This window comes from Pholis gunnellus, assembly GCF_910591455.1.
Source record: "Pholis gunnellus genome assembly, chromosome: 5".
Classification (NCBI taxonomy): domain Eukaryota; kingdom Metazoa; phylum Chordata; class Actinopteri; order Perciformes; family Pholidae; genus Pholis; species Pholis gunnellus.
Genome location: NC_136531.1, coordinates 6,735,949 through 6,763,809, shown reverse-complemented (window position 1 = coordinate 6,763,809; position 27,861 = coordinate 6,735,949). Strand labels below are relative to the sequence as shown.

The following is a 27,861-nucleotide window of genomic DNA, read 5'->3' as shown; positions in this document are numbered from 1 at the left end:
GCTTCACTGCGCTGGGAGCGAAAACAAACACCACCCTGCTGGAGGTCCCTGCCCCATATATCTGGGGCTGCTTGAGGGAAGGGAGGCACAGGAGAACCAGAACTTGGTCAGCGCAGCGAAGACTGTCGGACCCTGCTGCAGCAGGCTACAATAAGAGTTTTTCTAAAAAAGACTCTGGAGCTCAGAAAGACACAGATTTGTCCACAGCGACTGTTAAAAATCAAAACACACAATTAAAGTCCCTCGTAGCAGTTTTTGTTGCAACAGTAGCGATGTGTAATCTGTTGTGTACAGCTGAGTAAAATACAAGAGCCAGTGTTACTGAAATGGTATAATGATAATTCACTTTAATGTAGGTATCATACTGTAGGTGTCTCTCACGCGCAGGTAAATATGGCGCATGCAACACGTATACTGTCCTGTTACACAATTTCTTCAGGTTGCTTTATAAAAGTTGCCCTCTTCCCCCAAACCTCTTGCTTCTTTTCTGGCCTTTTGCATAGTAAACAGTTTATTCTCCCCTCCTTTGCCCTCGCCCTCTCCCTCTTGTATTACATATCTCATTTTCCATTTCTGTTCCACCTTAAATTGTAGAAGTGAATGTGAGTCGGGGACAGGGGAGGAAGAAGAGGACGACAATGGGGAGATATAAAAATGGGAAAAACAAAGTAAAAAGTGACAGCGGAGTGTTGGCAGAGATAAAGAGCAGAGAGAAAGTGAGATGGGGCTGTGAAGAATATAGAAGTGTATTATAACATGACAAACACTTCTAGCTCTAGATCCCAGTCCTATTTACACGTACACTGAAACACAAGTCATACAGAATTATTACATATACTTTATATATTCATTTGACAGAGTCTCATATTTTGCTCCACGCTTTGGAAAGCTAACTCTTTAGCATATTTCGACATTATTAGAGACACAGCATTCGAAGTGGAAACAAAATATGGAGCATGGATATTTCAAAACTGACTTGCATCGATAAATTCAAGACACCAGAGGTTTTTTTTCTTTCCTCCTCCATGATGTCAAACGCAAATCTTAAGGGAACTACTGTACCAACGAATATGGCATGCATAGAGGAGCTGCACCACAAAGACTGTATATGCCTACACAGCACTAAACCACTGCGTACACAGTGGCAGAGAGAAAAGAGAAGAGAGAGATTAAGCAAGAGGAAAAGACTGAGACATTTTTAAATATCGCTGCCAAACAGGCATTTGGGGGAATTTTCTTCTTCTTCTTTTTTTTTTGCATCAATTCGGAAGACGAGACGTGCTTAAGACTAAGTTCAGGACTAACTTAGACGTGAGGTTACAAATCAGGATTTAAAAAAAAACAACCTTCCTTCCCTCCAAACCGCAGCCTTCACAGATGTGTGTGTGTGTGTGTGTATGTGTGAGTGCATATATGACATATTGATCATGGAATGTTCATGAGGCAACTTTTACAGGCCGAAGAGAATCAAGTAAACAAATGCACACTGTTGTTGATCGATAAGAGCACATACACACAGTTACACATTCACTATAACTCTGTATTGACCTGCTTCACCACGAGGACCTGTGAATACTATGCCTGGAGTTTTCTGGAAACTGGTCAAACTCAGTCTCAGTGCGACCAACCAGCAGCTAAAGCCATTGTGGTGGTTTATGATTATTGTCCAGTTAAGATGCTGGTGTGGGTTGAGATGTATGAGACGTGGCGGTAAGTGGTGGTGCGATGAGATGCTGGATGAGTCCTGGATGGCTGTGTGACTGGGCTCTACAGGTTGGAGTAAAGTCTTTTTCGGGCGGCGTCTAACCAACAGGAACTCTTCAGACTTGTATGATGAATTCGGGGTTGGTGTAAGAGAAGCCTTGAAACTCGTTCTGGTCCAAATTCATAATGAAGAGCTTGTCTGTGGGCGTCAGCTCCACCGCCATCTTGGTGAACTCCTTATCGAAGTTGCCGACGTCACGGCGAGATTTCTGCGAAAGAGAGAGAAAAGAAGGAGAAAGAGAGAGCGTGTTAATTAAGTTAGAGTGAATTTGTACAGCGTTTAAAAAAGGCAGTTTAGAGAGAAGAAGGTTGACAACAAGCAAAAAGAACAACTCTCCCATAGAGGCACAAAGATGGAGGATGGAGAAGGAGGGAAGGGAGGATTTAGAGTTTCAGCACACAGAAAGACAATAATCTGCAGAGGTGGGACAAAGTCGACTCAAGTCCCAAGTCAAGTCCAAGTCCTAAAAGTTGTGTTTAGAGTCCTAAATCATTATGTACCCTTCACCAGATCTAATGCAATTTTAAATCTGTAAGCAGGTAGCACAGTACATTTACAAAAATAATTTGGATGAATGATTTTAAAATGGGCATCAACTACTTTTAAGAAAAAGCTAAATGACCAGGTCTTATTCTGTTGTCTCTTCATCAGGGGACCAAAGTCCTCCAATGCAGCTCATCCATCACCCAAAAGTCTTATAAAATGTTCGTATTATTTTACATTAAATAAAAAATGTAAAATAGTAAACATTTAAATAAATTAAATGTTGTCCAACTACGACTGCTAAAGCCTTATAATACCTTTTAGCACATGAACTTTTAATACATTTTTGCACAAAATAAGGACTGTTGATTTGAGAAACTTTAACTTCTACAGTTACACACAAATTGTTGTTGTCAAGGCTAATTTTGGTAATATTTGACTTAATAAAAGTGCAATGTAAGATCCAGAATTTTTGTTTAAAACAAAGAAATGAACTAAGATCGTCAACAACAAAGGTTACAGTTTTGCCGTTATCTCAAAGACGTCTTTGTGTTGTCTTACATAGATATCTACTGAAATGAGCATGCTAAACAGCTAGCCGCGGTAGCTTCTAATGTTTTTCCAACCCACTTAAAATGAAACCACACGCTTTTCAGTATGACTTTTTGAGACTATAAAAATGAGAAAATAATTAGCTAGCTACCACACGAATGGCAGCTCCGGAGGCGCCCTTCAGTTGGCGGCTGTAGCAGCTCAAATTCAGCCAGCGCAAAACCTGCCGCCTGAAGTCACAGCTTTACGGTTTATTTTCTGTAACAAGTGTGGCATGAAAGCATGGTGGAATTAGCTAGTTAGCTAGCTTAATTCAAACTCAAGCACTAGCCAATCACAGCACAGTCTACGCTGCGTCCGGCTTTTGTCATATGGAAGTGGGCGTGGCCCGTCATGTCTTGTAATACCACTTGTAACTCCAGAAGCGATAGTGAGTCAATGTAGCGTCTAGTCAAGTGTTGCCAACTTGTCGACTTCCTCGTTAAGATTTTCAGACCCTTTTAGGGGTCAAGGAAAAAGTGAGAAATGTAATATATTGTCATTTATTCCAGTGCATGCTGCTCCAAGTAATCGCTGTTAACACGAGCGCTCGAAGCGCTGCTGCTGGGTTTAACCTGCAACCGTCGCAACAGAAAGTTTTCTGATCCGGCGGGATGTCGGGGCAGTCACCTGGGACACATCTTACACACCGCCACTTTAAATGTACTTTGTACCTTTTTTTGTTTTGAAACAGAATTTATATTAACGTCGAAGTACTACTTTAGAGATTATATATTGTACCATTAAGTAAATATAATTAAATGTGAAACAATGTAAAATATGAAGATTTGCTTTGGAGCAATTTGGTGCCCTGACTTCAGCATTTATAAAATACGAGGTATTTCTACAACCCTGCAAAATGTTGTTTTCGCACAAATTATTGTTATGAGACAGAGTTTTGTGAACCTGTCCGTACAGTCTAAGTGAAGTCATATGTATTGTGGTATTGCTGAGTCTCAGTAGAGTCTAGTCCACACCTCTGATCATCTGTAAATGGAGGCGCCATCAGTCTAGACTCAGAAAAACACACTTCTGATTCCACACAGGACTTGTCGACAAAAACCAGAAACACAATCAAAAGATGAAGAAAGACCAACCGAAACATTTCAACAGCACAAATGCAGAAAGATCCAAGACAAACCTCCGCAGCCAGAGAGAGGAAACGTTCCAGTACAAAACAGACAATGGATCAATAAAACAGACCGGCTGCAGACCAAATCACAACCGGAAAGGATTTCACACAGGGAGGTGAAGCAGTGAGCCCCAGGCAAGACACATGTACCACACACATAACGTCACACACACAAAGCATTCAGTTTCCTACCTCCTCTTTTTTGTCTCATCACAGGGCTTCCAGCTGAAATGAGGGGGGGGGGGGGGGACTTTCCCACCTTTACCACTGGTCCACAAACTCACCACTAATGCATTTTTGTAAATGAGGCAGGTGTGACGCTGCATATTTTAATCGCTGCAATGTGTGTTTGTAAGCAGTACGAAACAATAAATGAATGGTTGATAACATATTATAACGTAATGTATCATGTGATCAGTGTATATATATATATATATGTTATATATGGAAATCGGACACTATCACACAGTTGAAATAATATAAAAGTTTGATTCATGTTTTGTTTATTACACATATTAATATATTGTTTATTTATAAAAACTTCCTCTCACTCCACTCTCCACGGATGAAGGCCGTTAATGATGCAGCGAAAACTCAATTTAGTAAATGGACCTTGAATTTTTGGTCAAACTGTTTAGATTAGGATTGTAGTTTTTTGAAAAGCAATCCAATATTGTTATTTTTGACAAACACCATTTCCCATAAGCCCTAAACCACATTATGGCTCGACAAGTTTGTCGGTAATTACAGCTGAGTGAACACTGTGAAAGTAGAGGTCGCAGCTAAAAATGACGGTGACTTTTATCGATACGTATAAAACCAAATTAACCGAGCACCCACGCGGCTAAATGTTCATGGAAGCTGTAGTTTTTTTCTGTGCTTACAGAGTAATTGCTGTTTTACTTTGATAAAATCACAAAGGTAAGAAAGTATAAAAAGAAAAATTGTGTTAGTTATTTCCCCATTTCTAGTTTATTCTGAGCTAAACTAAGCCAGCCGGCTCCTGCCTCTTTAGCTTAGCTTCCAGATATGATAAGAGTTGAACTGATCGTCTCACCAAATAAAAAGTATGCTCTTTAAAAGTGTTACCATTTTGGGTGCAGCAGCAGTAACAAGGCAGACACAGCAGAAGTAGTCTGGTAGGCACCAGTGAGTATATTATCAGTTTCCAGTCATACAGGACAGTTATACAATCCACAGAAGCACCGCTCGCATCCATATTTATCCAAATACCTCTCTGATATAGAACTCCATATATATCTATATTTTTTTCCTCATAATCTCTCTCGCTATGTCACTATTAATTAGACACCATTACGATCATCACAATAGACGCTCACTTCTTGCACCTGGCAGAATCAATCAAAGCGAGCATCTTTGTGCATCTGTGACGTCAACATGATGCCGCCTCCCTCTTTTGATACGAGCTCAAAGAACAAGATTTGACACATTGTTATAACCCTGCATCGTTTCACAGTTACAAAAAGATAATACAACCTGCCTCACAATGAAACACGCGTCTTCGTTCATTTTATACATGAAAATGACTTTCCGAGGGTATTGTATTGTTGGAGAACAGATAAGCTATAATGCATATTCTAATAATTACACATGTACTGCAAAATGGCACAAAGATGGCCGTCCATCACAGTTGTTGAGGACAATATCTTTCCACATCCTCATGATTCTGAACCCTATTTTTCTTTTTTTTGGCACTTTTGGACATCCTAACAAACTACCAGCTTCACAAGACTCGTCTGATGTGAAATTGTTTACAAGCGCAGAGATATGTCATTAAAAACACAGTGTAATGTGGTGAATGTTTTCATTAATGAGTCAGGAGAAAAGTAATAACATTTCAGTCAAAAATCACTAACTTGACGCAGACTCTCGGCAGCTGCATGTATAAAGACGTCTACCCTCTGACTGGTTAAAAATGAATTCAGCAAAAATGTTAAGCTCATCACAACACTGACGGAACAGAAAGTGTAGAAGTATTTGGTCCTATAGACAATATAAAGTCAACATTGGGAAACTGATCGGTACTCAAACAATCATAGCAAAGCAATTGGTCAGTTTTCACTTACATTGTATGTATATTACCAAATATGTGAGTATAGTACATCACAGTACACGCATCAATATTACTGAGAGGTCGTCATAGTCAATATGCAATCACAGGGATGGTGATACGGAGAGAGAGCAGGTTCAGGTCGGCCCTGAGGTTGGACCCCGACCTGAAGGTGCTGGTGTGAGCAGCCGGGCGGCATTCAATTCTGCACTGAGGATAGAAATACAGCCGGTAGAGCCGGTGTGCTAAACCACAGTAAACGGAAAACCGTGTCTCCTACTGGCAACTTGACACGTGAATATTGGATTATTTCTCCTGATTGTTAGCGTTTGAGCACCTGTATGCATTTGCATCTGAACGTTATTTGGAGAAATAGTTTTCTAGGAAATACGCTTGTTTGTCAGTTTGAGTTAGACGAGAGGATCGATACCAAATCTTATGACTGTAGATACAGAGCTGGAGCCAGGAGGCAATTATCTTATCTTGGAGCGGGAGAAACAGCTAGCCTCGCTCTCCACATAAATGCAGCTACTAGAACTAAAGTTAACTAATTAAGACGTTTTATCTAATGTATTTAATACACACACACGAAGAGAGTTGAACAACAACAAAATGTGTTTTTTTATGGTGAAGACTCTCGAGCAAACACAACAGCCTGCAGGTGATGAGCTAGCTGTTTTCCCCCTGCCTCCAGTTTTTATGCTAAGCTAGGCTAATCGCCTCCTGGCACCAGCTCCTCACCCTACACGCAGACATGACATTGACATCAATCTTCTCATCGACATTGAACTATTTCTTTAACGTTTCACCCTGCCGAATGCAGCCTGGATATGACATCGTGGTGAATTTGTTTTGTTTGTTTTTAATGTATGTTTCCGAGGTGTCGGGGATTACTAGTGCAGCCCAGTGATATGTGGCGTGGTCAGTGAGTTGTGTGAGGGTACTCAGGGTTAACAAATGAGAAGCCTTGGAATTCTTCCTGGTCCAGGTTGGATATAAGCTCCTGATCTGGGGGGGTCAGCTCGGGGGGGTGGCGCGTGAAAAAGCGATCAAAGTTCTCTGCATCACGCCCACACTGCCGTGGAGAGGAAAGGAGAGGAGAGAGAGATGGGAGGGGGTGGAGGGGGAGGTGGAGTGAGTTTGATGAAGGATGTGAAGAAATAAAGGACAACAACAAACGACAAAGAGAAAAAAGAGAAAAACAACTAAAACATGGCATCAACCAATCAAATCACTCACAGCCGAAACTGTGGATTTCCATTGGTCCGCATGTGAGCCGGTGACATCTCAGCTCTATCATTGGTGATTACACTCACAAATCTCATTTGTCAGAGTAGTGACCAATGGCAGGTGATGGTTGGGTTCAGGGAATGAGCGATGTAATCTATAACTTACCTTCACTACGTGTGTTATTCTCTTCCTTACTGCGACTCATTTCTTAGGTAATCAGTAAAGTTCAGATAATATTCAACAGTGTGTGTAATGTACTCACAGCTTTAGGTTTGAAAGGCGGCTGGACCTCTTTATTCGCCAGTTTTTCCCAGTCTATGTAGCGGAAGAAGGCGTGCTCTTTGATGTCTCTCTCCCCCTCTGGACCGCAGCCCAGACGCTTACCTGGGTGCTTGGTCATCAGCTGGAATCACACACAGACACACAAGGTGAGGAGAGGACATGCGTCTGTGTGTGTGTGTGATTGTCTGCTTATACAATGTCCAAACTGATCCCCCCTTCACGGCATGAAGCTGTATTACGGGTGTAAAGAAGCAGGTAAACTCTATTAGGGCTGAACTATACATTTTATTTGTTTGTGTTAAACGTTGTGTAAAGCCTTTTGTGAATGTATGACGTCTGATAAATTGCCTCAATTGATGTCAAGACTGCAAGTTTGAAAATGAAAAACAATCTGGAAATGTGAGAAAGAAGTGAGCGTACCAGACCTCTGCAGCACGCTCCTCATCTCTACTAGAGGCTCGCAGCACAAGACTACATTAGCTGCTACTAGCAGAACACATACCAAATCTACGACTGAGCTGACGGCGGTCGAGTAGCATTATGGGTAATGTAGGCGGCAGGGTTTCACAAGTTTTGTGGATGTGCATTTGAGCATGCGGCCTCACCCCCTTGCAGATAGCAACAGCTTCTTTGGACATGGATTTAGGGTAAGAGACGTGATGCTCCATGATCGACTGGAACAGCTCATCTTCATCTTCCCCGTCAAAAGGCGGCTGGATGGGCACAAATATACTTCATCATTTTTTTTCTTTTTGCCACAATTAAAAAAGTAACGACAGTGATTGAATACAAACCTGTCCAGCAAGCATTTCATAGAGCAGTACTCCAAAGGCCCACCAGTCTACCGACTTTCCATAAGGCTGATAAGCTATGATCTATAAGACACAACGGTGGAGTCGTGAGTCTCATTCAGGGGTTAAAAAAAAGCATTAAAAAGAAGCATCGACCAACTATCTAACAGCACGTTGACACACCTCTGGAGCGATGTAATCTGGTGTTCCACAAAAGGTTTTTGTGGTAGTTCCATCGTACATGTTCTCTTTGCACATGCCAAAGTCGGCTATCTTTATATGGCCTTCAGCGTCCAGCATCACGTTGTCCAGCTTCAGATCCCTGACACACACACACACACACACACACACACACACACACACACACACACACACACACACACACACACACACACACACACACACACACACACACACACACACACACACACACACACACACACACACACAGGTATTATTCACACCTGTATTCTCCAATGATTGTAAGCTGCACATGCAGACTCGAGCTGATTTACAGACTGACTCACCGGTACACGATGCCTTTAGAGTGAAGGAAGAAAAGTCCAATGGCAATCTCTGCAGCATAGAACCTAAAATGCAGACGAACACCAGTTTCTAACCATGTGTGTGTGTCTGTATTGACATGGATAAACAGTATGTTGTGTGATGATGAAAATAAAAGTGAACTTCTTCACTCAGGATGTCAAAATTGCACAATCATTTTCTGTTTTCATGAATGGACTGACGCCTGCAAGCTAGTTCAGGCAGGCAACTCGGGCTGCAGTGATCCATATTCACGACATGGGTCTCACTCTCGATATCATCTACCAAACACACTTGATCTCTCCCTCGTCACTGTCTCAGTTTTGCTGGCTTCTTTTTCAGCCCCACCAACACACCAGCATCCTCCTGCAGGCTCCGGCTAGCTGGGGGAATATATCCAATATATTTAATCAGCTCGTGTAATCATATCTGCACAATGAGTCAGAGTCTAGACGCCAAACTAACTACAGTGTGTTTATTTATATCACTGTCTACACTGAGATCTATAGTGTGTATTCATGTCATACCTCCAGCTGTATATTATCTATATATTGTCTTATTATTAGGCAAGTTTATTTGTATAGCACATTTCAACAACAAGGCAATTCAAAGTGCTTCACATAAAACCATTGAAAACATCAAAACAAAAGGCAAAAGATTATTAGCATTACTTGTACCTCTACTTGCACTATATATGTTAAATATATAAGTACTTCGTACTGCAACTGCTGCACATGTTCATACTGTGTATATATATATATATATATATATATATATATATATATATATGCTAACTCTGAAACAACAAGGTGCAACTCTGCAATGACAATAAAGTTGAATCTACCAAAAAGTTGCTGAAATCATTTGACAAATACGTATGCATGTGTGAATAATTATTCTTTTTTAAATGGTATTATATTTCTCACTTATTTTATTGTATTGAAGTTGTACAATGTAATAATCTAGTGGATTATTTTATTAAATTGTTATCTTTTTGATGTCTTACACTTTTTAAATTGCTGAATTGCTTTAGTCTTATCTTTTGATTGAATAATTAGTATCTTTCAACATTTCAGGATCAACCCAAAGGGTTCAGACATCAACTGATAAAGAAGAGAAGAGCACAGTATGATGAAGGGGAAAATGAATTAGAAGTAAGAAGAGAAGAGGAGGAGCACAACAAACTCTGAGCAAGAAAATACAAGAAAGTGTTTTGCATGAACACTCACACAGCATGAGGCTCCTTGAACTTGCCGACCTGTTGGATCTGGTACATGAGGTCTCCTCCATTTATATACTCCATGACAAAATACAATCGGTCCTGGAAGACAAAGAAAAAGAGGAGAACAATTCATAAATGTGATAAACCGTGTTACAAGTGTTGCCATGTTTCTTTATGTTCTCGTCTTTGTCATGTTGTGCATCCATACCATGGTTTGGAAACAGGAGTGCAGCTGAGTGAGGAAAGGTGGTTTTCCACCCAGAGCGAGGACTCTTTTCTCCACCATGGTGCACTCCACGTCGTCGTCCTGGATCACCACGTCCTTCTTCAGGATTTTGACGGCGTACAACTCATCGGTGCCCTTCCTCTCAGCCAGCATCACCTGAAGGGGAGGCAACAAAGAGGAAACAAATCAGCTTCACAGTGATTTAATCTCGTTGTCCCGCCACTGGCCACCATGTCTAGTGTTCATCACCTTGCCAAAGCTGCCCTTGCCCAAAACCATGATGAAGTTGAAGTCCGAGAGCTTGACCCGGTCCTGATTGCCATTGCTGTCGTACTTGCACACCGAGGAGGAGGAAGAAGAGTCTGTGGGCTTCCCCGGCCCCACCCTGGCCCTCTGGAGAGAGAAGATATGACGGGAAAGGAACGAGGTGATAAGAAGAAGAAGAGAAAAGTCTCATCTTAAAAAAAAAAACACAAGGACAGCACAAATTGAACCTGTTGTCATTTTGTGTCTCCGTTTCTCACCTCGAACTTTTGTCGTAGCTCCTCGTTGCCGTCTTCTCCGTCTGGCTGGACGGGAACATTAAAGTATTCTCCTTCCTCCTGAGAAAGCATCTTAAACCTAAACCCCAGAGTAAAAACACAACATCCAGGATTACCACGAGACATATGACAATGAAGCCCTTAAATATCCACACCCCTGTTCCCTCTGCCTTTGTTATTTGTGCATACACCCGTGTTATTTTCCCAATTATCCACCGTATCTTGACATCTTACCATCCATCTACCCCTTGTTTCTGAAGCTCCGAGATCCCAAAGGACAGGGATCCCATGAAGTCGTTCCTGCTGGTCAAATCCCAGTCCCAGATCTCCACTGACAGACGGCGGTCCTTGTCGGTTTCTTTTAGGCTGCTAAGGAAATGAGATGAAGGGTGTTCTTAAAATAGGTCAATAATGAAAACCGCGTCCACAGTTTGGTTTCAAAGCCACATTCTCTATTTGAACTGGTTAACACCTCAGCAAGTGACAGTTTTTCATGCCTGTGCCTTTCCTAGCAGCCACACAGCAACCCAGAATAGCTTGAATAACAACAAGCAAGAATGGGGACAGGGTCACTCGCATGAGCTCCAGTTAGATTTGTGCTTAAGTGACCGAAAACGGGCCCAATAGAGTAACTTGAAACCAAAAGAGCAGAATTCAAACAATGCCAAAAATACGTTTGCTGAAGCCTCAAAACTCATGGAACACAATGACTCACAAAGTGAAGGTCTCATTCCAGATGGGGTTGAGGCAACATTTGATGGTCTTGGTCTTCTGCTTGCTCTCACTCTTGGGATCTGGGATCAGCTTGAGCTTGACGTAGGGGTCTGACAGGCCGTTGGGATCCATGGGGACCAGGTTCCTGGCCTCTTTGACTGCGAGGGGTGGAGGAGGACACGGTTACGAAAAAGTGTCAGAAAAACCATCTGAAGATAAGACGCACTTTGAGACAGTTTGGTCTGGATTTTGTCCTTTTTCAGAGGACAGCAGGATGTGAACCTGTCAGTGTGAGTCCTGCCCTAAATAACTCTTTGACAACATTTAACAACAGTTTAGTTTCTGTTCCATAATCAATCCACAGCCGTCTGAGAGAGAGAGCCGGCACGTGGATGCATGTTCCAGTGGCGATATGGGTCAATCGTTGGATCATTGATCGACTAATGGACTTTCCAGTTTTAGTCCTAGGCTGATAGAACTTTGAGAGGCCTTCAGTGTGTGTGTGTGTGTGTGTGTGTGTGTGTGTGTGTGTGTGTGTGTGTGTGTGTGAACGAAGAGACAGAGAGCACTCACTGGTGACGGTGAGAGTGTCGTCAGCGATCTGGGCAGTGATTTGGATGCGTCCTCTCCTCTCGGTGTGATCTGTCCCACACAGGCTCGGGACGTTGGCCACACATCGCTTGTGGATGTTCATCATACAGTCTGAACACAGACACACAAAAACGCACAAGTGAGTTTCATCTATGTAGCCCAAAATTCTAAAATTTACAACGCATGACCCTCCTTAAACCTTCAACTCAGTACCACAATGCTTTCGGTACTTTATCATCAGATTAAAGGCTTTTCAGATCAAGTGTTGTGTCCGGTAGGGAAGGGACGATGTACTAACTTATGATTTATGATTATCTTATTGAAGATTGTTTGGTTTTTTGTGTGTTTCTTAACAAAGGGTAAGTGATTCCAGTATGTTTCAGTGCCATTTTAAGAGTTTTAAAGCAAATTATAATAATTAGTGAGACAATATCGTCAATCGCAATTATTTGGGACTTAATTGTCGTGACCAAAAATGTTCATATCGTCCCATGCGTAGCATTTGGGGACTGACGAGAGATATTGAAAGAGAATTGGTCAAAACTGAAACAGCAGGTTAAGGATTAAGGATCCTACACCTTCCATAATGCAACTCAACAGCGTTGTTTCATTAGACCCTCCCTGCATAATAAACACCATTTTACCTACATCTGAGATGGTTTTACATCAATTTGTTTTGAGTACAGCTATACAGGCAAATGTAAAAAAAAATAATAGTGAGCACCTTTTTAAAAACCTTCTTTGTAATTTCTCAGTCTGTCCACTAGATGTCAGCCTGTTCTGATGTACAAAGCTCCACATTTTATGTTTTCCATCCCATGATAAAGATCTTTCTTATGAGAACGTCTTCTGATGAGTTTCATCTTAAATCTCCACGAGGCAGCGCACTAAACACATCACTAATTGATGTAACTTCCACATTTGTGTCTGCCTCCACTCAGCTGCACTGTCCATTAAAACTTTATAGAGGGATGACCCAGAAACAAACAAGTTTTTGATGTGGCAGAACATCTCATCTCATCATGGCAGCAGATCTAAAGCAAATAAATGCCTTGTCTGTGTATTAGGAGCCCTGTGACACTTTCTTAGGTCCCTCCAGTTTAAAGCGAGCAGACAGAGCGTTGGGAGGGACTTGATCCGAGTCACACTACTCTCTGCAGTTTTGAGGGACAAGTGAGGAGACCACTGTGACTTCCTGCAGCTCAGAAACATAGATGATGAAATATCGATACCTCACAGAGGAAGGTCCTTACTGCTTTGCGACTTCTGTCAGCCATCAAGAGTCACGTCCCTGTTTTTTGTGATTTGAAATTCAGCCGTGAGATCATAACCAAACTTTTCTCATCGGTGATTTATGTTTCAAAATGTCTTACGAAGGACCTAAAGATTATTGAGAGTTAATCATTTAGCCATAGCAAGTTGATATCAGAGACAATTGTGTGTGCATTTCAAAAATATCTAATTTGTTAATTTGAATAAAATTTGCAAGAAACACGGAGCACCGAGCTAGTAAATGTTTGTTCACGTGGATTAATATATAACCTAACAACCTTTTTGTGAATTGTGTTGTACAAGCTACCGCAGTGTTTTCAGCAGCAACACTTTAACACCAACCTTCTTTCTTTTCCTTTTTGAGTACATCTGGTGACTAAATATAAATGTATAAAAACTGCTTCAAAGTCAAAGTCCATCAAACGCTGCGTAATGCTCACAGGTCCAATGAGGAACTGTCTGCTGACTAAATCATGTTGGTGATCGCACAGCAGAGATGTAGCCTACTTCCTGTTTGTGTCTTTGTTGCCAACGAACAGGCAAATGATCAGCAATAAATACGACACAACAGCAAGGACGTAAAAAAACGATTCACTCGTATGAGAAGCTGATAATATCTCTCCCACTGTCGGTCATTAAGCTGATAATATCATCAGTCATTGTGACTCATGAGCAGGTCAAATATAGTAAATGATGTCTGCAATGTAAACTCAGATAATGTGTTTTTTAACTTCAGTCCACAATCCACATATCACAAGCAGTGTGTGGATTATGAACGCTATAAAGTAAAACAGTATGAATTGGAATGACAGAAATATAAAACTTCAGCCTTGATGCTGCAGAATTAAGAGTCTGGAGCTGAACCCAGCAGGGATTCAGTCTCCGTCTCTGGACTGGATGAGGAACCCGGAGAGAACCCGGAGAGAATCCCTGACAACACAGGAAGGACACACAGAAGGTTCCAAGCTGAACCCAGAACCCTCTTGCTTCCAGGTGACAGCGCTAATCACTACACTACAGAGACACGTTAACAACACCGTGTATGTTGATGTTTGGATCAACTGTTAAAAAGAAGCAAAAAGACAAATGTGCAAAACTGATTTAATTGTCCCTTGACTATAAGCCTTTACATGTATAAACAAATGTATTAACGTTCCAAAACTATAAAAATGTGTCAATATGTGAAATTAATTGTCTTAAAAGTGAATCGTTTGAAATGTATAATTTATGCAGCGAGCCACAAAAGGTCAATAAAGCAGGTAAATTCACAATGTCTGCCTCCAGCCTCGAAAGCACAAGTGTGATCGCTTTAGATCATTAAATAAACATTATCATTTTGAATTAATATTTTGAATAAATAAATAAATAAATAAATACTATAAAAATAAATCCTGAAATATATAAATGAGTGACTCATTTATATATTTATTTTCACATTTATGGAACAATTACTGCCAAATTTATTTATTTCAGGATCTATTTCACAGGCCACACACACGCACATACACACACACACACACACACACACTTGTGTACGTACGGTCACATTTCATGCCCTGGTGTATTAGCCCGTAGAGGAGGGAGCCACAGTGGTCACAGAAGGTCGGGCTGGAGTAAGTGTGGACCTTAAATTTGTGTTTACTACGAGGATCCTGCAGAGGCACAAACACAGAGAGAAGAGAGAACAGAGAGTCACTTCAATTCAATATTTAAAGTAATCCAGGTCGCTTTGTGTCGCTGTGCTACGACTCCATTAAAAGATTTAAATCTGCTCAGTTGTTCCCAGTAGTCCTGTAAGCGGTATTTAAAGGGTCGGTTCGCCCGAATTACAAAATAGAAAATGTTCTCACTTACCTCTAGTGGCTTCTAACCATGCCGATAGTTTAGCACGTTTTGAGATATAATATATGGCCAAAAGTATGTGGACACCAGAACATCTCCGCCGTATGTGAGCATCTAACTCCTTAACCATGATTATGAAACTATAACAACAACAAAACAACCGTGTAATTCACTCCTCTGGGAAGAGAGGAACATCTTTTTAACCTGGCTGAAGGAATTTGCTCTGCAAAATTATTGAGATGAGGCAACGCAGCTCTGATTGAGTGAGTTTGGAGAATGCTTAACAATACAAAGAAAGACAGAGGAGTTAGAGATTAATAAACATCAGTTATATGACTTCAAAATTCATGCTGACTCACAAATATGTGTGTGTGTGTGTGTGTGTGTGTGTGTGTGTGTGTGTGTGTGTGTGTGTGTGTGTGTGTGTGTGTGTGTGTGTGTGCATGCATCATTGTGAACACAGTAAATGAGTGATGTTGGCTCATTAACCTGAGGCAGCCAGGCAGCACATTCTCTCTTTACCGACATTTCTCAATGTGATTTGGGGCTGACAGCTCAGCAGGAGGACAAGGGGTCTGTACATGCGCGCGTGTGTGTGTGTGTGTGTGTGTTCATCCAGCTGCAAATACAGGAACTACTTGGATGTACACACACACACACACACACACCAAAAGCTAGTGCTGACCTTGCTAATGTTATTAATAAACATCACTCACCAGCGAAACAATCACTAACCGTGTGTTTAACATCTAACGTGAACAGCAGCAGTCTTGTCTTTACTTACATCGGAGGCAGGTCCCTTGTCGGCCCCCGGACAGGAAAAGGTGACAAATTCATGACAGCGCTTATGGACCACAAAACAGCACACTGGTGGAGGGAGAGGGGAGGGGAAAAGAAAAAGAAAATGTTAGACTGAGGCTTCCTTACAACGCCAAATAAGGCGACACAACAGCAACAAAGAGATGAATCAATATGTCAATTATATGGCATTAGTCACTGCACAATAGGCCACTCATATTTCAGCAGTTCCCATTTGTTTCTTCCGTGCTTGCCGTCAGCTATATTTAGTTTTATTGCTGCAGTTTGAGATGATTTTAAATTTAACCACAGCATGGTGGGACATTTCGTAATCGCGCCCCATAACATTAAAGCTGCGACAGGAAACAGAGACAGCGGGCTCCACACACACACCGGGTGACTGCATGTGCCCGCTGCTCAAAGTTGTGTTCAAATAAATAAATATCCTGCATACTCTCATTTTATGAGGACACTGAATAGACTCCTGCTTCAGATCTTTGGATGACTCGCTGGCAGTTTAGACAGAAACACACACACACACACACACACACACACTTTAGGGAAGTCTTCTTTTCCATAATAATCTGTGGGACAAAGTTTAGTATTGCTAAGTTCATGACCGTCTATCACGTTACGATCAAGTAGCAGCTCTGCTCAGCAACTTTACTGTAATGCCGCCTTTTAATCCATCAGAAGACAACAACTATGCCGTATTACGATGTCAACATATAACACGATATCTCATATCGAGATCTCGATATATTGCCCAGGTCTGCATTTTACTTGAGTATTTTCACTTTATGCTACTTTATAATTTTACTCCTCTACATTTTAACTGACCGCTTTAGTTACATTGCAGATTTAGATTATTAATAAAGTATAAATCAACTTATATACACATGATATATTACACATTAAGTATGCAAAGTGGAGTAGCCGAAAGTAGCTCCACCTTTTCCAGCTGCAACATTAATGCATCACTAATTAAAATCATTATCTATTGTGCATAATTCTGCAAAAAGAGTACTTTCACTTTTGGTACATCTGTAAACTCTGATGTCAATACTTTTACTGAAGTAAGAGTTTGCATGCAGGACTTTTACTTGACACAGAGTATTACTATCAGAATACTTCTTGCACCAATGAACGGGTGTTTTTAAAACGTCCACGGCTGCATTCTTCCTCATCATTTCATAGCTGAAGCATCAGACTTCTTGCTTGCATCATTGTTCACAGTAAATTGGGTGATAAAAGCTCAGACAGGCAACAAACCAAATCTTGTCTCAAGAGAATGTAAGAAAAACAAAAATCTTAAATTTGTGTTTCACTTTGAGCATTTTAAAAGACAAACCCGATAACTTTGTTATCAAGTAAACTCAGATGGGTTTTGTGGTTTTCAGGTGTTTTAAATGGAAAACACGATCAACATGTGGCTGTCAGATGGCTTCACGTGCAAAATAAAACACCATTGAATGCTGAGACACTGCAGACAAAAGAGATCCAAAATGCTTTAAAAGGTACCCAAAATGTTGACAGGAGTTGAGTAGGAGAGACGGACAAAGCTGGTCTGATCCATCGCGATGAATCGGCTGCAACTAACAAATGTCCATCACAAAAGCCAAACAAAGCCCAAGCTGACACATTGAAATAGCTCGTTTTGTCCAAAAAAAACAAAGAGATTTAGTTTAGTTTGGGCTCTGGGACTATTAGTTGGACAAAACAAGCAATTTGAAGACATAATTTTTGTCATTTTTCAAAACATTCTGACATTTTTAGAGTCAAAACGATTCATTGAGAATATGATCTGCAGATTAACAGCTGATGAAAACGATTGCAGTTGCAGCCCTGATAAAAACTGAGCAGTGCTAATGAGTATTAACCCTCAGAAGGTTTGAGCAGAGCTGCTACCGATCCATCACACATCCAGCTTAAATCAGACCATGAGTCAGTAAAGCCTCTAAACTGTGCACACTCGGGGTCAGATGGAAATAAAGTACAATCCTTCCATTTAAATTTTGATCAGTCACTCGCTGCAGAACGAAGACATGAACATGACCGACACCAGAAGTCCATTTAGATAAATAGGGCAGATCAGTCTCCAGCCTCACATCGCTGCTGATTTAAACCACTTCACTATGACATGCAGCATCGACTAAAAATAGAATTAAGACATTATGAAAATATTAAAACACACATGATGCAACAACAGCCAGAACAACACACACACACACACACGCACGCACGCACGCACACAGGGTGACATTAAGCTCTGGTTTGATCTTAATTATTCACATTGTCATTACATTTTCATGAGGCACCGCTGCACTTTCCGCAGCTTTCTAGCAGTTAAGCAACAGAGTGCTCCTGTTTGTCCATGCGTCTGTGCAGGAGAGAGGGTGGCTCACATCACTGAACACCTGGACCCACAGAACATGTTTTTGGTCGGTGCAGTTTTAACTCCCGACAACAGACACACAACAGTAACTGACGGTGTGACATCGAACACTGTCCATCTGCAGCGCAGTGAACAGACACGCAGAGTGACTGACAATAGAAAGGGGAACGCAAAGAGAAGAAGAAGAAAACAACGAGAGGAACAGAAAGAAGATGAAATAAAGTCAAACGGAGAGACGTGTGTGTGTGTGTGTGTGTGTGTGTGGGCAGGAAGGGATGGGGGCACAGCTGGGTTTGAGGCGATGTGAGGGGGTGGAGGATTCATTTGTGTGTCAGAAACACAGAAACACAGAAGTGGAGCCACAGAAAACACAGCGAAGGATCGCAGTCGCACTTTAGAGCTTCTTGTTCATAAATCTGCTCCGTCACTTAAACACACAGACGCACGCACACGCACGCACACGCACACACGCACGCACACGCACACACACACACACACGCACACACACACACTACTGAGAGACAGGCCTAGTGACCTGCCGAGGAGGTCTTTGCTCTGTTGCCTAGCAACCAGGCTAAGCCCTACAGTCGGGTCTACACACACGCGACGCCTCGGTTTTATCTGAACGACGGCGATAACGGGAAACTCAGAGCCGCTCCAAAAAAAAAGAAAACCCTGCCAGGATGACAGCGGGCCGACCGTTTCACATCAACATGACCATCGGGAAGTTTCCTCCATCTTGGATGTTTACGAGTCCACAAACGGAGACACTTGAAAGCATCAATCGGGCTTCAGTTGGCCTGAAACTGAACCACAGATAAGACCCCCCCCCCCCCCCGCTACTGAACAGACTCTTCCAATTGAATATTTTGTATTACTAAAAAAGGACGACAAAAAAAGGGTCTTAGGAGATCCATCAGAAATGCTCGTTTAGCATCCAAACGTCGTGTGTTTGATTGACAAATTGGATACAAAGTCACAACCCTGGGCTGGTTTTACTGAAGCGTGACAGAAATGAACAGTGTTTTGTTGGTGCAAAAGACACTAGAGCTACTGGCTCACTGATGTATGCAAACAATCATTCATGTTACAGTTTACATCCACGTCTGTCATTTCATCCTATTAGTCATCTGTGTAAAATTGTCATAAATGCCATTTGAACTCTTGAGATAAACCGTTTTCTTTGTGAAGTCATCGTGACCTTTAACCCCTCTACGACGGAATGAGTTCATCCTTGAGTTGAAGTGGTCATATTTGCTCAAGTCGTTCCTGAGATATCACGAGAGCAGGTCGCGCGTGAGGTCATAGCTACCTTGACCTGTGACCCCGAATTTCTCATCAGTTCATCCTTTAGTCTAAGTGTTCGTTTGTGCCAAAGCACAAAGTTAATGAGTAAACACATTTATCTTATCATATGGATACAGTGACGAGTATTAATGGAGAGGACTGGCTATCTCTCTGCTACATTAGAGAACATGCAAAGTGCTCGTCGTGTGAATTAACAGGGATTATGCTGGTTCAAGCTTTCTGTTTTTTACTGTATCTTTGTAAATTAAAACACAGAAAATGAATAAATCTATATGAGAAATCATCTTTATTTGCAGCCCTACCGATCAGTAAATCATCAATCTGTTGTGATTTGCTGTGATTTCATCAATTCATCTTCATCTCAGAACATTCTGTGTACTTCTCCAGTCGTGTTAACATCCAGTCAGCCATCCTGACATCTTGACAGTTTCAGAGCGCCGACGCTGGAAAGATGTGTCGACTTTGAAATTCATTGTGAAGCAGTTCACTGACGAGCCGGCACTGTGCTGTGGACAGGCGTACTCGAAAATACGTGTTTGCTTTCTCGGCCTCAGTGTCACAAACGCATCTTGTAATCAATATCTTTCGACTGGCCGGCCTGTCATCGAATCAATAACAAAGAGACTTCACTTCAACCGCTGATCAGCCAATGATCGGGGTTAAAAGTCAACCACAGCCTGCATCCAAAAAATAATAAGCGGCATTTTTTTAAAAGACTATTTTTGGCTGTATTCTTGTTAAGTGGTAATGTGGGCACATAGGCAACATTAACTCTTAGGTGTGCCCCCCCCACCCCCCCCTTTATAGTGTAGCCCCTGCAGCGCTTCCACTTGAAACTGTCGAAACTTTTATTTTAAAGAACGCTGGAGACGTTAATGTGGAAAATGAAGGAGAAGCTTGTTTTAGTCATCATCATATCAATGAGTGAAAAACCCATTTATGGGAGCAGATCAGCCACTGATTCAGACTCGGAGGCAAATTTGTGATTTTGGGCTATACATATATATTGAATTGTTCTGCTTTTATCACCGTACACGTTGTCTCAGAGGGATCGTCCTTTTTGCTCTAAAGCTGTCAGTTTGAGCGGTGACTCGTCCATACAAACGATGAGGGCAAGCATCCTCACGTTGGTGCTTATGGTGAAACAACAAAGTCAAACAAATAGATAGTAGCCCGAATAGACAATAAAATAAACAAAGGAGCGATGCTAGAGTGGTGATATGTTACCAAGATATTCATATGTCATAGAAACATTTGATCAAACGCTGGGATGTAGCGCGCTGTCAGTGCTTTTCTGACAGAAAAAAAACAAACGCTATACGGACACGCGTCCTAACACGCACTCTCTGCACGTTTGATCCTTTTTATTTCTGTTCTGAAAAGCAGATTATATCTGTATCTATATCAGTGGGGCGAGAAGTAGAAAGCTTCCTCAACAAGACAAGAAAACATGTTTCGCTCTCGTCAACTTTTGGTGGAGTTATAAGAGCTCATATCCGTCAGAAGGGACACCGCATAAGAGCTCAGTGTAGCTGCTAGCCATCTGTGTTTTGAACTGTCCTCCATATTAGTAATCAGATCAACAACGCATTGATTTAGATCGCTTTTGTCTTGAAATATCTCAACAACTACTGGACTACAGTATGGACATTCATGGTCTCCAGAGGATGAATCCTACCGACTTTGGCGATCCTCTGACTTTCTTTCTAGAATCGTCACCAAATCAAAAATTTGAATTTGTCCAGTAAACCGTGGAAAACATACGTGCTTAACACCAGCATGTCGGCATTTAGGTCAGAGAAGTTACCAGTGTTTAAAAAACTCTAAAGCAGCCTGAGACGTGTTTTATCTTCTGAGCTTCTGTCTTTCAAACACATCAGACAATTTAGTGATTTCTGTCCTGATGCAAAGATAAAACTTTGAGACTTGTCACAGTAGGAAAACAGCAGGCTGGGTAATAAAATGATTGATGCCTGAATTTCATTTAAGTTTCAGGGTCCCAGTATTGTGCATTCTGGCTAACCAACATGGCTTATAAACAGAGCCTTTAGATCATTTAATATTATCAGTAACGAGCAGTTTTACATCTAAAGTTAAAATGTCTGCAGTGATGAGGCCTTTGTAGAAACATAATAATAATACAAACTGCTACTAATAGCTGGTTTCCTGATCAAATGAATACAAAAACAATCATCTTATAACCATTTGCTGCATTTAATACAAGTTTGTTTTCAGTTTACTTTTTCAAATCAGAAAAACTTTCCCTCCACTGAGCCGACCTGACGGCTGAGAAGAAAATTTACGTCATAAACCTGAAGTCCAAACTCGGATTAGACATCTGGATCTCTCTAAAGCAGGAAACCCCCCCCCGAGAGTGACTTCCTCTATTTGCTCTCACAGGAAAGAAAAAAAGGGAAATCTTTAGCTGCAGATCAGGTATTCAAAACACACCCACAATGCAACAGAGCACAAATAGTGTCTAAAAACACACAATCTGCCGTACACGTCAGAACAAGTCGGGACCACATGTCTAACATTCCTCCTGCTTGAGAAGCGTGCGTTTGTACGAGAGTCTGTGCAACTCCCGTTCACACTGAACTGTCTCTACACCCGTCCTGTTCCTCCAGCTGTCTTTAAGACACCGCTGTTCACACAACTCTCGTGTTAGGGAGAATGAATGAAAAGAAAACACACCGACTGAATATCAAAATAAAAAAGGACTCACAAACTGATCTGGTGGTTGAAAAGACAGTTTATACAGCAATTAAATTACTATATTTGGCTGTAGAGTAGGTCTTGAGTACAAGTTGAAACATAGTTAACAAATGTTGTTCGGACCAAGCCTTAAAAAAAAAAAAAGACATTGCAAACAAAATCTACCCAGTTTTATCGTGTTATGACCTGCAAGTCGCCAAATCAAAGCTTTCTGTCGCAACACGTTCAAACTAATCTCACCATTATATTCTTGTTACAATGTGACGCACAGCTCCAGGAGAGCTACTAACGGATGTGAAGTCAACACTGGTTCATCGACCAAATCCTGATAATTTCTCGTTCACTAGTCGTTCCAACTCACTCCTATCGTTAGCTAAAATGTCAACATGTTCAACAACAATCTAATGATACTAATTAAATATTAAATATAACTACCATGTATCCTTCATCACAAAGTCAGCTCTTACTGGCTGTTTGAGGTGAACATTTGTTTGATCCATATTTTAATTTAAATTGAATAATTCCTATTTATGGCTTCAGTGTGAAAACCACAAGAAACCTTTTGACTCGTTCACAAAATCTTCAAAATCCAATTCTTCATACTAATCGTTAGATTAAATCAAGCCCACTGTTTTCCTTCTCCCACCAAAAAAACTCACTTTAATTTGGTCCACAAGTTAAGTTAATTAAATACATACTTTACTTTATATACTGTAGCTTCAACGTGATCATTGATCACTGATTTACAACTTCACAAACAACCTTTTGACCCGTTTCACCAAAGAAAATAATTTAACTGAACATTACTGAGAAGCTGCTCTTCACCGTCTTCTCTCTGAAACACAGTCAGCATTGATTTGTTGATCAAAAGAGTGAAAGAGTCCTAAAAACACATTGAGACAATAAGACGTCTAAACAAACTCACTTTTCAACCAAATTGAGGCAAATACATTGGACTAAGTTCATCAAACATTAGAGCCGCAACTAACTTTTTTTGTAATTGAAAAATGTGATTTCTTTAATTAAATTGATGAATCGCTTTTAAAACATTAGAAAACTGTGAAAACTGTGAATCACAACATCGTACAACCGAAGGCGACTTGGGAACAAAATCCCCAAATATTAAGATAAATTAAGTTTTAAATTTTAAATTTCACATTTAAAACAAGATTTTTGGAATAATTTGCTAGAATAATGACATTAACGATTAACTGATTATCAAAATTGTTGCCAAATCGATTGATTGACTAAAGGTCTCCGCGTTCACGTGTCTTTGTGAGTCTGGACTCTCGTTTGTATTCCCCATCCTAGGTCCTGTTTAGCGGTTGCATGCACCCTTTTCTTTTACTGTCACTGTGTCATATGCAAATACAACAAACAAGGGAGCTCTTTATCTTGCCTTAATGTGTGGAACATATCTGCATAAAGCATGACAGTAGTTTGTAGAGACGTCTGCCTGCGTCCGTGGTGAGTATGATCACAGCTTAACCAAACGCATCCCAATATATATTTTCCAATTTAGCTCCCACGACAGCTGAGTAAACGCCGTCCATGAGATGTGGTTGAAAATAAGCTAGTAAGTGGACCAGAGTTACAGATTTGTTGTGAGATTTAGCCCAGCGTCACCCAAGATGCCTCTCTACCTTTTGACCTGCCAAACACCAAACCACTGCTTCCTGTGCAGCTTGACTGATTGTGTATTTAACTCCTTTCTATATCTAAAGAGGGAGCAATAATGGCTGACTCGCAACATCTCAAACAACCCTTACAGGCCGTCCACAAATTGAAGAGTTATCACTTAACGGTTGGAACCTCACCCGCGAAACCCGACCTGAGAGCAGCTCTACCTATGGACGGCTCTGATTGGTCCGTGCTCTCCAAAGTGTGTTATCAGCTCAGGTTGATTCACCACAGGAGCTCACGGGTCCAGGAGGCTGTGCACTCTCACTCAAGAAGCACATAATGTGTTCATTTGTTTTCTATCCTCAATGCATTTCCTGTAAAACCACCAGAGCTGCTGCTGTAGTCTCAGGGAGATGAGGGGACTGCTGATAAAATTACACAACTTTGCCCGACTCTTTCCCGTCAATGAAGTCTTATGCAAGAGAGCATGATGCGGAAACAGCTGGTCATTTTCTCCTTAAAACAGTCACATGACTGGTCACGTGACTGGAGTCAGATGAGTTTAGGTGTTTGGGTTTCTGGAGATGGATCAGTGAAGAGGAAGAGGTGATACCGCGAGCACATTTTGCTGTAGCGTGCATGTGATTGAGGGGTGTCACCATATGTTGCAGCCTTGTTTATGAAACCATTTTGTGCAGAGGTCCGCGTCTAGACACCCACCCGTCCCCACAACCAGCCGCCCACCCACGGACTCACTTCACCGCCCGCCCACACACACAAACCCACCATTTTACAATTCCAATCAGATGTCAGGCTCGATGTTAGGGGAGGAAAAAAAGCTAGAGAAATCTAACTTCCTGGTTTGTCTTCCTCCCATTTCTCCTTGGCCAAAAAACGGACATCTCAGCTTTCACCACTCCGCAGACTCTCCTACTCTTACGTTTCACACCGTCTCTTCAGCCTGAGCCTCCTCGGAGTGTTCTCACTCTCATTTATCACTGTTGGCAAGCACCTACTCCGAGTTTGACACCTGCCTGCCAACACCAACACACCGTCGACGAACGAAGGAGCCAACAGGTCACTCTTAACAGCGTGCAGACCTGCGGCCCCTGAGCACAACAAACACACAGCAACACTCCTTCAGACAGTGAACATCCGTCCACACACCCACAGCCATATGCAGCAGAGGGATTTGTGAATGAGCCACTGCTCTTACCTTGGCACTGGAATCCCTGTTTCCCAAAGCCCCTGTGGACAGAAGACAGGGATGTGAAATTTGGGGGGGGATTCACAAGAGATGCACTGACAATGATGCATGCATGCACACACACATGCAGATATGCAATCACACATGGACACACACGCACGCGCAGATCAACACACACACACACACACACACACACACACACACACACACACACACACACACACAGAGCTGCAGCAGCAACAGTGGGGCCCTCTGTATCTCCAGCTGCATTCCTCCATCAGAACCTCCAGTTTCAGAGATGGGTGTCGGGTCGATGCGGTAAACGCCGAGCAGCGGCGACTGCTCTGCGGCTGCCGACAACGCATCCCGCCCCCCGCACACACACACACACACCCCTCTCCTTCCGACAGGCCCGCGGTGCTGTCGCATTGTGGGAAGACTGGGGGAATGGCGCATCGCAGTGTTTTTGACAATGACAATGAATGAAACACTGCGGTGTCTGAACACTGTCGGTGTGGAAGGAGGCCGTTCAGAGCCGCAGCAGCAAGTGAATCACCTGTCCTTTCCCCTCTCTCTCTCACACACACACACACACACACACGCGCACACACGCAGGCACACTCACCAGATGAAGTCCGTGCAGTGGCTGCAGAAGGTTGGCTGCTTGAAGAAGCGCGCGATGAACTTGTGGTTCTTGATCTCGTGCACATTCTTCTGGCGGAGTGCTCCCTGGCGGGCGAAGCCGCGCGCGCTCTCCGGTGCCTCTCCGTCGCTGCTGGGGTCAGCCATCTTAACGAGGAAGCGGCGGCGGCGGTCCGAGAGGAACGAGGGGTGAGGAGAGCGACGAGCGAGAGGGAGAGACGACGGAGGCAGCGGGGGAGAACGAGTCGCGGTGCAGGTGCCTCCTCCTCTCCGCCCCGCTGACCGCCTCGGTGTCGCTCGTGCTGCCGGTGTTTCGTCGGTCTGCGTCCAGCTCGCGCTGAAGCTGAAGCTGCTGCTGCTGCTGCTGCTGCTGCTTCTTCCGGCGGGTCCCCGTGCCGCGCGCCTGCTTCCCTGTTCTCACCAATGTGTTGCTCCTCAGCCGACAACTCTCTCTCTCTCTCTCTCTCTCTCTCGCTCACCCCCCCCCCCCCCCCCCCCCACCTCTCTCGCGCTCTCTCTCTCTGATACCCTTGTCAAAACTATTAAAGATATGAGTGCGTGCGCGCGCAGTTGTTTACCTATCTATGAAGCAATCCTTGTCAACAGCAACACAAGTTAAACCACATACTGCATACTTTCAGTGAAGAATAATGATAAACACGCACACACAAGGCTGAATCACTAACCTGACAATGACTCTGGGGCCCCAGACTCAGGGGCCCCCAAAGCCCCAGGATTAATTGTGCTTTTTTTGGTAGCCTAATTGGATTGATTGCCAATTTGTGTAATGAAGCAGGTCCTTTAAAATTGTCTTATCGAGGGATATAGTCAACAAATAAAATACTATTCCAGCATTGCACTGGAATTAAAGGAAAAGTTCAACATTTTGTGAAATGTGCTTATTTGCTTTCTTCTTCGAGAAGATTGCTATCGCTCTCAAGTCTGTGCGGTAAATATGCAGTCAGCTGTCGGTAAGCTTAGTTTAGCATGAAACGATGAGTTATGGTGAAGTATTGTCTTTACTGTGAGGTCACCAAGACTCCAGGAAGAGACTGGTCCCAGCAAAGAAGTATCCTGTAATAATAATAGTAATAGTAATGTAGTATCAGTCCTCTCATCTATAGCTCTCGGTAAGAAAGAGATAAGCGTGTTTTCCAAAATGTGTGAAATAAGAGGTGAAATGTACACATTGCACAGAGATGGGGGCCCATGCACACATACAAGGATTACTAACTGGGAAAAGCTGCCAACTGCTCCAGTCCCCAGACCTCGAATGCGCCCAAAAAGTCAGTTTTAATAACTTCATTAATTGTAGTTGTGTCGTCGTTCTCTTTCTTTGTCTCGTTCAAGGCCTATAACAATTATTAAAAATTAAACAACATTCTTTGGTTGAACTGCTCACAACTCAGGGATTACAATGTGTACTAAGAAGACCGTGACTTTGGAAGATATATATGAGTATAGCCTCAATCAAACTGCTGAAGCCTCGTATCAACTTCATTTAAACTGAGGAATGTATTTACGCAGAGGAGGGCTGCGGACTCTTCCCAGTGGAAGTGTGTCAGCAGAGGTTGACCTAATGTACCTGAATGAAAAGAAGGAACGATTACAGCATCTAAATCATTGTTATGGGCCCATATATTGTTCTAAAACAGACCGATGAACCTGTCCTCTAATGTGTGGAAACTTTAGGAATATGCAACACAGAAGCAGACCATCAACTGACATAATAAGGGCTTTAAAGTGAGCCCGGCTTTATTCTCTAATGTTTGTTTTGAAGAGGGTCCGTGTATCGAGCGTTTTAAGACCTGCTGTTATTTAATGCAGCTTTAATCAGTCAAGCTAAAGCAAGAATACATTCATTTTAAAAGCAGAA

At 42.2% G+C, this 27,861-nt stretch overlaps 1 protein-coding gene across 2 annotated transcripts; it reads right to left on the bottom strand.

The window, feature by feature from the left end:
- Positions 1–324: 324 nt before the first annotated feature.
- On the bottom strand, positions 325–26,446 carry LOC306696238 (protein kinase C beta type). 2 transcript variants are annotated; one of them, XM_079159803.1, is made up of 17 exons: positions 25,969–26,446; positions 25,353–25,384; positions 16,082–16,164; positions 14,996–15,107; positions 12,166–12,294; positions 11,594–11,750; positions 11,113–11,247; positions 10,861–10,957; positions 10,586–10,729; positions 10,319–10,492; positions 10,118–10,209; positions 8,873–8,935; positions 8,529–8,667; positions 8,349–8,429; positions 8,160–8,267; positions 7,535–7,675; positions 325–1,973 (listed from the first exon to the last, which is right to left on the bottom strand). In XM_079159803.1, exons 1-17 carry the CDS (start codon positions 26,130–26,132, stop codon positions 1,821–1,823), a joined length of 2,004 nt encoding a protein of 667 aa, XP_079015929.1. In that variant the 5' UTR covers positions 26,133–26,446; the 3' UTR covers positions 325–1,820. The 2 variants fall into 2 exon arrangements, with proteins under 2 accessions (XP_079015929.1, XP_079015928.1); XM_079159802.1 differs by lacking the exon at positions 325–1,973 and adding an exon at positions 4,615–7,117.
- Positions 26,447–27,861: the final 1,415 nt, after the last annotated feature.

Excerpts from the sequence above, each read along its gene's own strand:
- LOC306696238 (XM_079159803.1), bottom strand. The coding sequence starts at position 26,132 with ATGGCTGACCCCAGCAGCGACGGAGAGGCACCGGAGAGCGCGCGCGGC. Across the intron at positions 10,493-10,585 it reads GCAAGGGCAGCTTTGGCAAG|GTGATGCTGGCTGAGAGGAA; the intron begins GTGATGAACACT and ends CCTCCCCTTCAG. Across the intron at positions 1,974-7,534 it reads CGCCTTTCAAACCTAAAGCT|AAATCTCGCCGTGACGTCGG; the intron begins GTGAGTACATTA and ends TCTCTTTCGCAG.